This window comes from Lucilia sericata, unplaced genomic scaffold (genome assembly GCF_015586225.1).
Source record: "Lucilia sericata isolate MDLA Ls3-8-SP2 unplaced genomic scaffold, ASM1558622v1 Contig001055F_arrow, whole genome shotgun sequence".
In the NCBI taxonomy this organism is placed as follows: domain Eukaryota; kingdom Metazoa; phylum Arthropoda; class Insecta; order Diptera; family Calliphoridae; genus Lucilia; species Lucilia sericata.
Window position 1 is genome coordinate 50,547 of NW_023995033.1, and position 14,126 is coordinate 64,672.

General features: G+C 29.9%; 1 protein-coding gene across 1 annotated transcript in view; it reads left to right on the forward strand.

Annotated features, from left to right (window-relative positions):
- The window catches only part of LOC119609756 (FH1/FH2 domain-containing protein 3), a 69,491-nt gene that overhangs the window by 22,697 nt on the left and 32,668 nt on the right, over positions 1-14,126 (forward strand). Inside the window, 2 exon segments of the mRNA XM_037964659.1 lie at positions 1,164-1,273; positions 11,729-11,787. Of these exon segments, the coding sequence (XP_037820587.1) occupies positions 1,164-1,273; positions 11,729-11,787 (169 nt within the window).

Here is a 14,126-nt window from a genome sequence, read left to right on the forward strand (position 1 = left end):
TTTTAATAGAAAATTTTCGTTAAGTTTTCTTTTTATAGAAAACATTTGTTAAGTTTTCCTTTAAAAAAAAACTTTCGTTAAGTTTTCTTTTTATAAAAAACTTTCGTTAAATTTTCTTTTTATAGAAAATTTTCGTTAAATTTTCTTTTTATAGAAACTTTTTATTAAATTTTCTTTATATATAAAATTTCCGTTAAATTTTCTTTTAATAGAAAATTTTCGTTAAATTTTCTTTTTATAGAAAGTTTTCGTTAAATTTTCTTTTTATAGAAAATTTTCGTTAAATTTTCTTTTTATAGAAAATTTTCGTTACATTTTCTTTTTATAAAAAATTTGCGTTACATTTTCTTTTTATAGAAAATTTTCATTAAATTTTCTTTTTAAAGAAAATTTTCATTAAATTTTCTTTTTATAGAAAATTTTCGTTAAATTTTCTTTTATATAAAATTTTCGTTAAATTTTCTTTTTATAGAAAATTTTCGTTAAATTTTCTTTTTATAGAAAATTTTCGTTAAATTTTCTTTTTATAAAAAACTTTCGTTAAATTTTCTTTTTATAAAAAACTTTCGTTAAATTTTCTTTTCATAGAAAATTTTCGTTAAATATTCTTTTTATAGAAAATTTTCGTTAAATATTCTTTTCATAGAAAATTTTCGTTAAATATTCTTTTCATAGAAAATTTTCGTTAAATTTTCATTTTATAGAAAATTTTCGTTAAATTTTCATTTTAATGAAAATTTACATTTTATAAAAAATTTTCGTTAAATTTTCTCTTTATATAAAATTTTCGTAAAATTTTCTTTTTATAGAAAATTTAAATTCTCTTTTATAGAAAATTTTCGTTAAATTTTCATTTTTCGTTAAATTTTCTTTTTATAGAAAATCTTCGTTAAATTTTCTTTTTATAGAAAATGTTCGTTAATTTTTTTAGAAAATTTTAATGAAATTTTCGATTTTAAAAATTGTCTTCCCCTTTAAAGAAATCTTTTGTTAAATTTTTCTATTTTTATTTCGTTCAATTTTCTTTTATAGAAAATTTTCGTAAAATTTTCTCTTTATAGAAAATTTATATAAAACTATCTCTTTTTAGAAAAATTTTCCTAAAATTTTAGATTTTTAATACTATTTTGTCTAATTTCACATCCTCTTGTGTTTCATTACAGATCGATGATGCTGCCATACAAGTCTATAAAGATGGTGATTATGGTTCCTATTTGGATTTGGAATCATCATTGGCTGAACAGTCGGAAGAAATTGAAGGTCTTAATTCTAGGTAAGTCGACCTAACAATTCCTAAAAAATTCCTATCACTTAAATGCTAAAAAAAACTTGTTAATTTGTTTTCAAAACGTACTTATACGTTTTCTTTTTCATACAAAAGAAAAAAATAAAACACTTCAAAACCATCAGAATTAAACGTCTGACCAATTTGTTTTTTCGTTGTTCATATTTTTTTGAAAGTGTTGTTTTTACAAAAACTATATTTAACAGCCCGTTTTTATTTTTATTACTTTTCGGTATTAGTTTCACTTTTCTGTGTCGGACACATATTGAAGCTTGATGTAATTTACCTTGAACCCCACTTTGTAAACAACATCAGCAACCGCAGCAACTGAAAACTGCAACATTTTTATTGTTTTTTTTTTGCTTCAGCTAAATGAATGATGATGTTTAGCTGAAGAAATGATGTTAAATGTTAAGTTTTCATTGTATTTGCCGGCTTGATAATTGAGTTTAAATTTTCTTTTCTTTTTGATTTTTTAATTTTTGGCTCATAAATTTTGTTTCAGTTTTATTTTTCGTTTATATGCCAAAATACGTATGTATGCCTATGTTGCAAGTAACTTTTTCTTGTCTTTCTCTGTGTCTTTGGGCCATGATCACTTCGATCGTTTTACAAGTTTATCGAGTTGCAGCAACTGTTTTAAGAAGTTTCGTTTTGCGGCACTTGAAGTCAAATTAAATTTGGTTGGTAGCCCAGAACAATTTCTTTGTGTCAACCTTTTTTTTGTTCGACCTTATTGTGCTAACTTTGGGTCCTAGTAATCATATAATCCAAACCATATAGATTAGACTATAGACTAGACTATAGACTAGACTATAGACTAGATTATAGACTAGACTATAGACTAGACTATAGACTAGACTATAGACTAGACTATAGACTAGACTATAGACTAGACTATAGACTAGTCTATAGACTAGACTATAGACTAGACTAGAGACTAGAGTATAGACTAGACTATAGACTAGACTATAGACTAGACTATAGACTAGATTATAGACTAGACTATAGACTAGACTATAGACTAGATTATAGACTAGACTATAGACTAGACTATAGACTAGACTATAGACTAGATTATAGACTAGACTATAGACTAGACTATAGACTAGATTATAGACTAGACTATAGACTAGACTATAGACTAGACTATAGACTAGACTATAGACTAGACTATAGACTAGACTATAGACTAGACTAGATAGACTAGACTATAGACTAGACTATAGACGAGACTATAGACTAGACTATAGACGAGACTATAGACTAGACTATAGACTAGACTATAGACTAGACTATAGACTAGACTATAGACGAGACTATAGACTAGACTATAGACTAGACTATAGACTAGACTATAGACGAGACTATAACTAGACTATAGACTAGACTATAGACTAGACTATAGACTAGACTATAGACTAGACTATAGACTAGACTATAGACTAGACTATAGACTAGACTATAGACTAGACTATAGACTAGACTATAGACTAGACTATAGACTAGACTATAGACTAGACTATAGACTAGACTATAGACTAGACTATAGACTAGACTATAGACTAGACTATAGACTAGACTATAGACTAGACGATAGACTAGACTATAGACTAGACTATAGACTAGACTATAGACTAGACTATAGACTAGACTATAGACTAGACTATAGACTAGACATAGACTAGACTATAGACTAGACTATAGACTAGACTATAGACTAGACTATAGACTAGACTATAGACTAGACTATAGACTAGACTATAGACTAGACTATAGACTAGACTATAGACTAGACTATAGACTAGACTATAGACTAGACTATAGACTAGACTATAGACTAGACTATAGACTAGACTATAGACTAGACTATAGACTAGACTATAGACTAGACTATAGACTAGACTATAGACTAGACTATAGACTAGACTATAGACTAGACTATAGACTAGACTATAGACTAGACTCTAGACTAGACTATAGACTAGACTATAGACTAGACTATAGACTAGACTATAGACTAGACTATAGACTAAGTAGACTATAGACTAGACTATAGACTAGACTATAGACTAGACTATAGACTAGACTATAGACTAGACTATAGACTAGACTATAGACTAGACTATAGACTAGACTATAGACTAGACTATAGACTAGACTATAGACTAGACTATAGATACTAGACTAAGACTAGACTATAGACTAGACTATAGACTAGACTATAGACTAGACTATAGACTAGACTATAGACTAGACCTATAGAATAGAGACTAGACTATAGACTAGACTATAGACTAGACTATAGACTAGACTATAGACTAGACTATAGACTAGACTATAGACTAGACTATAGACTAGACTATAGACTAGACTATAGACTAGACTATAGACTAGACTTAGACTAGACTATAGACTAGACTATAGACTAGACTATAGACTAGACTATAGACTAGACTATAGACTAGACTATAGACTAGACTATAGACTAGACTATAGACTAGACTATAGACTAGACTATAGACTAGACTATAGACTAGACTATAGACTAGACTATAGACTAGACTATAGACTAGACTATAGACTAGACTATAGACTAGACTATAGACTAGACTATAGACTAGACTATAGACTAGACTATAGACTAGACTATAGACTAGACTATAGACTAGACTATAGACTAGACTATAGACTAGACTATAGACTAGACTATAGACTAGACTATAGACTAGACTATAGACTAGACTATAGACTAGACTATAGACTAGACCTATAGACTAGACTATAGACTAGACTATAGACTAGACTATAGACTAGACTATAGACTAGACTATAGACTAGACTATAGACTAGACTATAGACTAGACTATAGACTAGACTATAGACTAGACTATAGACTAGACTATAGACTAGACTATAGACTAGACTATAGACTAGACTATAGACTAGACTATAGACTAGACTATAGACTAGACTAGACTAGACTATAGACTAGACTATAGACTAGACTATAGACTAGACTATAGACTAGACTATAGACTAGACTATAGACTAGACTATAGACTAGACTATAGACTAGACTATAGACTAGACTATAGACTAGACTATAGACTAGACTATAGACTAGACTATAGACTAGACTATAGACTAGACTATAGACTAGACTATAGACTAGACTATAGACTAGACTATAGACTAGACTATAGACTAGACTATAGACTAGACTATAGACTAGACTATAGACTAGACTATAGACTAGACTATAGACTAGACTATAGACTAGACTATAGACTAGACTATAGACTAGACTATAGACTAGACTAGACTAGACTATAGACTAGACTATAGACTAGACTATAGACTAGACTATAGACTAGACTATAGACTAGACTATAGACTAGACTATAGACTAGACTATAGACTAGACTATAGACTAGACTATAGACTAGACTATAGACTAGACTATAGACTAGACTATAGACTAGACTATAGACTAGACTATAGACTAGACTATAGACTAGACTATAGACTAGACTATAGACTAGACTATAGACTAGACTATAGACTAGACTATAGACTAGACTATAGACTAGACTATAGACTAGACTATAGACTAGACTATAGACTAGACTATAGACTAGACTATAGACTAGACTATAGACTAGACTATAGACTAGACTATAGACTAGACTATAGACTAGACTATAGACTAGACTATAGACTAGACTATAGACTAGACTATAGACTAGACTATAGACTAGATAGACGACTATAGACTAGACTATAGACTAGACTATAGACTAGACTATAGACTAGGACTATAGACTAGACTATAGACTAGACTATAGACTAGACTATAGACTAGACTATAGACTAGACTATAGACTAGACTATAGACTAGACTATAGACTAGACTATAGACTAGACTATAGACTAGACTATAGACTAGACTATAGACTAGACTATAGACTAGACTATAGACTAGACTATAGGCTAGACTATAGGCTAGACTTTAAACACGACAATAGTCTCGACTCTATATCATATTATAAATTCGGCTATAGACCTAACTTTAGCCTCTAGTATAGATCAGGCTACAGAGAAGAAAGATATTGCAACAAGAGATGTTACATTTTCACTCCTTCAAAAAACAAACTTTATTTTTACAAATTCTTCGGCCCCTTTTGAAATTCAAGTTGGTATATCCGTTTTCCTTCAAATTCATTTAAGTACAGGATGTCAGTGTATAGAGCATAAATTTTGTGGGTTGACATTTGATGTGGGCATTATTTGTAAATAAACAACAAAATTTCACTGGGTTTCTGGGCCACCAAAAATATACATATACACACAAACATTGGATCCAGCTACACAAAACACAGTTTGTGGCAAGTTCTCTTTGTTGTTGGGTTTTGTTTTTCACCAACATGTTCACGTTTTCAACTTAATGCCAGTTTTGTTAACTGGACTGGACGTTTAAATGTATAGCGGGATTTGTATGTTTTTTTTAAGATTTTCTAAAGTCGGACAGCTGTGAGTGTGTGTTGCAGTTTTTTTTCAGGTATTTTTATACGTGGGAGTCAATTTCGCTGTATCCCGGCAGCGGTGACTTGTTACCATCATAAAAATGTGCTACAAAAAAACAACCGAAGCAACATACTAAAAAGTAGATTGTTGTAAAAAAGTAACAAGTTGCAAAATGCCTTTCACTTGATAATTTATTAACGATGATTATGTTACAGAGTCGCATGAAAAGGAAATTGAAGACGGACCAACTGACTGGTCGATGGACACATGGACGGACAGTTTGTATAAATCCATACATTTTAGTAAGATTTTTTTTTTCGCTAAAGAGAATGGCCACGTTTTGTGTTCAAAACAACATTTTATGAGCGTTTTTTTTTTCTTTGTTGTTCGTTCATAACTTCTTCATGTCGTCAGTCTTAATTTCAATTTTTTTTGAGCTCTAGAAATAAAAAATAAAAAATGCAGAAAAACTCAAAAATATAAAAACTGACACTGAAAATGTTCAATATCAATGTTTATGCGATTTTTTTGCATAAAAGAAATATTCAATATCATTTGGTTTGTTTTGTTTATTTGTAGTGATTTGGTTTTGTATTGAAATTTTTAATAAAATAATGGCCTGTTCGTTCGAATATATTTAATTCATGTTTTGTATGCACATAAAGTTATTTAATTTGCATTTAATCTGCTTTTTTTAGTTGACCATCTGCAAAAATTATAAAATACATTCTTCATTCGTGCAACGTTTCGGTTTTTTTTTTTTTTTTGGTTGTTTTCTTGTGGATGTGACATAAACATTATTGACCGAAATATAAAGGGTTTGAAGAGACTGCTGTGGTAGACAAGACTATGAACAAATCTGTAGCACTACATTAGACTTCATTATAGTCTGGACTATAGACTAGTCTTTCATGTATATTATATACAAGTCAATGGTCTGGACAATAGGCAGTTCTATTGTCTGGACTATAGATATTTAGGTCTATAACCTGGACAGTAAACAATTGTATAGCCTGGACTATAGACAAGTTCTTAACATGGACTATAGACAGATCTATTGACTGGAGGATAAGCAAGTCTATAGTTTTGACAACAGACGAGTCTATAGTCAGGACAATGGACTAGTCTTTAATCTGGACAATGGACTGGTCTATAGTCTGGTCTATAAACAAGTCTGTAAGCACTATAGACAAGCCTATAGTCTGAACTATGGACAAGTCTATAGTCTGGACAATGGACAAGTCTGTAGTGTGGACTACTGACAAGTCTGTACTATGGACTATAGACAAGTCTATAATCTGGACTAAAGACCACTCTATAATCTGGACTATAGAAAAGCCTATAGTCTGGACTATAGAAAAGCCTATAGTCTGGACTATAGAAAAGTCTATAATCTGGACTATAGAAAAGTCTATAATCTGGACTATAGAAATTTTATAATCTGGACTATAGAAAAGTCTATAGTCTGGACTATAGAAAAGTCTATAGTCTGGACTATAGAAAAGCCTATAGTCTGGACTATAGAAAAGTCTATAGTCTGCACTATAGAAAAGTCTATAATCTGGACTATAGAAAGTTTATAATCTGGACTATAGAAAAGTCTATAGTCTGGACTATATAAAAGTCTATAATCTGGACTATAGAAAAGTTTATAATCTGGACTATAGAAAAGTCTATAGTCTGGACTATAGACTGGTCTATATAAAAGTCTATAGTCTGGACTATAGAAAAGTCTATAGTCTGGACTATAGAAAAGTCTATAGTCTGGACTATAGACTGGTCTATATAAAATTCTATAGTCTGGACTATAGAAAAGTCTATAGACTGGGCTATAGAAAAGACTATAGTTTGGAATGTAGAAAAGTCTATAGACTGGACTATAGAAAAGTCTATAGACTGGACTATAGAAAAGTCTATAGTCTGGACTATAGAAAAGTCTATAGTCCGGACTATAGAAAAGTCTATAGTTTGGACTATAGAAAAGTCTATAGTCTGGACTATAGAAAAGTCTATAGTCTGGACTATAGAAAAGTCTATAGTCTGGACTATAGAAAAGTCTATAGTCTGCACTATAGAAAAGTTTATAATCTAGACTAAAGAAAATTCTATAATCTGGACTATAAAAGTTCTATGGTCTGGGCTATATAAAAGTCTATAATCTGGACTATAGAAAATTTTATAATCTGGACTATAGAAAAATCTATAGTCTGGACTATAGACTGGTCTATTTGAAAGTCTATAGTCTAGACTATAAAAAAGTCTATAATCTATGGACTATAGAAAAGTCTATAATCTGGACTATAGAAAAGTTTATAATCTGGACTATAGAAAAGTCTATAGTTTGGACTATATAAAAGTATATAGTCTGGACTATAGAAAAGTCTATAATCTGGACTATAGAAAAGTTTATAGACTGGACTATAGTTTGGACTACAGAATAGACTATGTTCTGGACTATAGAAAAGTCTATAGTCTGGACTATAAATAAGTGTATAGACTGGACTCCAGACTGGAATATAGACGAGTCTATAGTGTGGAATATAGACAAGTCTATAGATTGTACTACAGACAAGTCTATAGTATGGATTACAGACTATCTTATAGTTGAAATTATAGCCAAGATTGTCCTATTTATTATAAAAACTATGGACCAGACTAAAATCTCGCATATAGATAATAATCTCCTCTTCAGAAAAGACTATAGTCGAGAAATTTATATTTATTAGAGAATTAACAACTTGATATATAAATGAGTAAAGAACACGGATTTGGATATATGACCCTGAAATAGGTCATATATAAAATTGATCTCTTTTGATAATACAATTAACATATGAAAGTAATCTATCTTTAGTACTTTGTTGCAAAAACAAATTAATGTCTGACATTGTTGAAGATATTTTCTTACAACAATAACAACATAATACAATAAAAACAAAACACCAACAACAATAACAACAAAAAATAATAATAATGAAGAACAACTGCAAATGAAACGTGATGTTATTATAAATATCAAGTTAAAAAAAAAAGGATAAACTACACTTAGAGAAAAAGGTTAAGCCGTTATAAAACTTGAAGAATTAGCTTTCCTTTTACATTATTTTCTCAGTGTAAGTTTTACTAAAAATAGTTGATTAAACCATTTAGTTACACACTTATATGGTGCAGTTTTAAATAGAAACAAAAAAATTTTAGTAAAATATTTAAGCATAAACAGTTTAAAGGCTGCATATAGCCTTTTACCATACCCATATACATAGCTGCTACACTTTGTAGCTCCAGTTGTAGTTTTTCAAGTTATTTTAACAGGCCATGAATGTCAAATATTTCATAGTTGTAGTGGTCGACATGCAAATCTAGTGGATTTTTTTTTGCAATTTATAAATTTTATTTAACATATTTTTCGGTTTAAATCATTCATGCCCAGAAAGCAACAGATGAAAAGAGACAAAAAATAAATAGTTAAAGCGAAAAGAAATATTGTAATCAGGATTATCTATTCGTTTAGCTTAAGTATTTAAATTTTAATGCCGGCATGTGAATAATTACGGTGTGTAGTTAAAGAAAAGTTTATGCAAAAAAAAAAAAAAAAAAACAACTTTGTTTGATAAACACTTTAAAGAGTTTTAATGAATAATATGGATGATTTTAATAGGCTGTTGTGAATATTTGCTAGAAGATTAAAAAAGTGCACGTCTTATGGTCATTAATTAGTTTTAGCTACAGAAACTAGAGTCCAGACAATAGTCGAAACAAGAAACCAGACCATAGAGTCTATTGTAAATCAGAATGTAGTCTTGACTATAGGTCAGACTATAATCTTGACTATAGGTCAGACTATACTCTTCACTATAGATCACACCAAAGTCTTCTATAGATCAGACTATAGTCTCTACTATAACTTAGAATATTGTATCGTCTATAGATCAGACAGCATAGTCGAGACTATAACACTTCTATAGATCACAAAAGATCAAATTATTAATTAGACAAGATCAGATTATGAATCACACAAGATCAGAATATAGATAACCCATGATCAAATTATAGATCAGACTATAGTCTCAACTATAGATCAGACTATAGTCTCAACTATAGATCAGACTATAGTCTCGACTATAGATTATGCTAAAGACTCGACTATATATTAAACTAGATCAGACTATACTATCGACTGTAGTCTCGACTGTAGACCTGACAATAGTCTCGAATATGGAACAGACTTAAGTCTCGACTATAGAGCAGACTGAAGTTCCGACTATAGAGCAGACTAAAGTCTCGACTATAGAGCAGACTAAAGTCTCAACTATAGATCAGACTATAGTCTGGACTATAGATCAAACAATACTCTCGACAATAGATCAGACTGTATACCTGACAGTAGTCTCGACTAAAGACAAGACTACAGTCTTGAGAATATGTCAGACTTTATTCGTTACTATAGATCAGACTATAATCCAACTATAGATCAGACTATAGTCTCGACTATAGATTATGCTAAAGTCTCGACTATATATTAGACTAGATCAGACTATACAATCGATTGTAGTCTCGACAGTAGACCTGAAATAGTCTCGAATAGATCATAAATATCAGGCGATAAGATACTAGAACAGTCTATAGTCTCGTTTAAAGATCAGACTATAGTCTTGACTATAGATCAGGATATACTCTCAACTCTCAACTATAAATCAGACTATAGTCTCGACTATTGATTAGACTAAAGTCTTGACTATATATTAGACTAGAGCACACTAAACTATTGACTGTAGACCTGATAATAGTCTCAGATCATAGTCATAGTCTCGACTATAGAAAAGACTAAAGTCTCGACTTGATATAATACTAGATCAGACTATACTATCGACTGTAGTCACAACTGTAGATCTAGCAATAGTCTCGAATATAAATCAGTTTAAGTCTCGACTATAGATCAGACTGTGGAACAGCCTACAGTATTTATTAAAGATCAGACTATGGTCTCGACTATAGATCAGCCCATACTCTCGACTATAGTCTCTACTATAGATCAGCCCTTACTCTCGACTATAGGTCAGACTATCGTCTCGACTGTTGACCTATACATAGCCTACAATAGCCTCGATTGTATGAAGATCATTCTCCACTTTAGATCAAACTGTAGTTTCGACTATAGATGAGACTATATTCTCGACTATAGATTAGACTATATTCTCGAGTATTGAAAATTCTAGATCAGACTATACTGTCGACTATAAAAAAGTCAAGAACAGATTACAGTCTCGAGCATATATCAACTATATATTTGGCTATATGTATCTATATAGGTTTATAATCTCGACTATATATACAGACTATAGTCTCCACAAAAGTTTTATCTATAATCAAAATATTAGAGTATTGACCAGATTAAAGTCCTAAGTTTGGTCTCTAGACTTATATAACGATCTGAAATTATGTAAATTCTGTGATCCTCTCTAATATGGTTCAAATATTAAGATATTGAACTGTACCATGTGGCTGAATTACACTTTGTTTTTGTTATTTTTTTCCAGGAGATTCTTTTTTTTAATTCCAACTTACAAAACAAGTTTCCAATTATCAAGAATAATTCTAATTATTGTTTTTATATAGATTTTAAAATTTATTATTTAGCTTATTATTTTAGACAATCATTAATAATATCATTGTTAATGAAAATGAAAAAAAAAGTTACTCGTAATAATTTTAAATTAAAGAGGTTCTTAAGTGGTCAATGAACCAAAACGTGAACTCGAATTCTTATAAACTACGAATTGAACGAAATATAAAGAATTTAATAATAATAAAGTAATAATTTTTTTTCTACATCTGTAAGCTATATTTATTTTTCTATTCTTTTTGTTTTTTTTTTGTTTAATAATAAACTTGTATTATTTTTTTTCTTCATTTCAGTCGCAAAAATTCTTTAGTGGTACGCACCCAGTTGAGTGTCAGAGTACATGCGATTATTGGTAAGTGTACAGAGTTATAATAAATAAATAAAAAAAATATCCAAATATCAAATTATTTCAAGTTTTTTTTCATCCATTTATTTTTCAAAAATCGTGTTCACAACATAATAATTTTGTTGTTTGAATTCTTTATTTGTTTATTATAAACAATCGGCATTAGTTTGGGGAAAAAAATATAATACAAATATTTTAATTTTTGTATTACTAAATTCATTCATCTATAACGCTTAATTATTGTTATTTAAAATTCCTCTTATTATTTATTATAAATTTTTTAATATTTTGTTTGTTATTGTGTATATTTTAAGAATTGTTTAACAAAAATTTGATGAGTATAAATATTTATTTATTCTTTTGTTTCTTAATTGGTTATAGATATTTTTTCACTTTTTCTTTAAATTATTATTAAAAGTTGTTACCACACACTTTCAAATTGGCGCCTGATATTTGTGCTTTCAATAGTGATGAGACTAGATCAATCCACTAGATAAGGGAGGGATTAATTTAGAGCAGATTAAAGATAAGACTTAATCGAGTCTTAAGATCAGGGACAAAATTATTGGACATCGATCATTATTCTATTAGAATTGCGATCGATATGAAATCAACTAGATCAATTAAGAATAGAGTGAAAGGATTAGTTTAGACCTAATCGAGACTAAAGGCGAGAGATCAATTATGAAACATCGATCGCAAACACATTAGAATTTTGATCAATATAGAATATACATATATAGCAAACGATACTACAGGCACAAGCATAGAGACTATACTATAAAATAGACTTAACAGATAACATTTACATACATATCTACTTATGTAGTAGTAGTAGTAGTAGTTATGTACGATCAATTTTATCTCGTTTGTCAAGGAAAAACCTTACCATTTCTATTTTACAATTCTAGCAATTTTTTTTACATACATACATATTTTGTTTATAAACAAAATTTTTACAATAATTTAAAAAAATTAACTTCAAAGTATAACAGTATATTTTTTCCTGTTATTTTTGTTCGTGTTACACAAATATTTAATCAAGTGTACTCATTCATGATTGCATGATCTCATTCCAAATATTATTATTATTTTGGTGTGATTTAATAGTTTCTATTATTTATATTGTTTTGTTTAAAATTTGTTTTTTTTTTGTTATTATTCTTTTTCTCACTTTTTTTAAATATGATTAATTAAGTTTCAATGCAATACGGATGATGATTTGAAACATATAAAACGATTAATATCAAAATTTTCTGACAGTTCTAGGAATTTTCGAACTGAATAGCGAAATAAATAGTAATTGCAGTTAAAAATTGTATAATAAGGGAGTTAATGAAAGTAATTGGCAAATAAAATTACGAAACAAGTGGCAGGGTTATAGTAGGTTAAGACAACTATATTATACCCTTACGTCTATAGTTAAGCGAGTTTCGACTAAGCTCAACACGATGGTCGAGACTGGTCTACCAGAAAATGATTGAGACTACTTATAGACCATACAATAATTAACATTATAGACCAGACTATAATAAAGTTCCTACTATATAGCATGCTATATTCAAGCCAATAGTTGAGAATATTGAAAAGGCTAGACTACAGACCAGACTATAGTCAATAATATAAGGCAAACTATAGATCAGACCGTAGTCGATGCTTTTGACCAGATGATAATCAATACATTATGACACACTATAAACTAGAATATAAATCAGAGTATAGTGGTCCTTATAGATGGGAATATAACCACGACTGAACTCAATTTTATAGTCAAACCTTAAACGAGATTGTAGGCGACCAAACTATACACCAAACTATAGATAAGACTAAAGTCGAGACTGTAGATCCGACAATTGTTAAACAAAAAGTTAGACTCAAGACCAGACTATAAATTGGAGTGTAGACCAAAGAATAGACCAGACAATCGACTAGACTATAGTCAGAACTGTAGACCAGGATATTGACAGAACTGTTGGACAGGCTATATGCCAGAATGTGAAGGATCGTTAACACTATGTATAGTCGAGATTGTAGACAAGCCTAAAATCATGATATAATCATAGCTAAAGTGGAGTTTATAACCAGGATATTGACCGGACTATTGTGGGTGGACTAGACTGTGGACCAGACTGGAAAGCAGTCTGCACTTCAGAGGAGACTATGCAGAAGAGTATATTTATAGTTAGTCAGTCAGTCAGTTAGTTAGTTAGTTAGTTAGTTAGTTAGTTAGTTAGTTAGTTAGTTAGTTAGTTAGTTAGTTAGTTAGTTAGTTAGTTAGTTAGTTAGTTAGTTAGTAGTTAGTTAGTTAGTTAGTTAGTTAGTTAGTTAGTTAGTTAGTAGTTAGT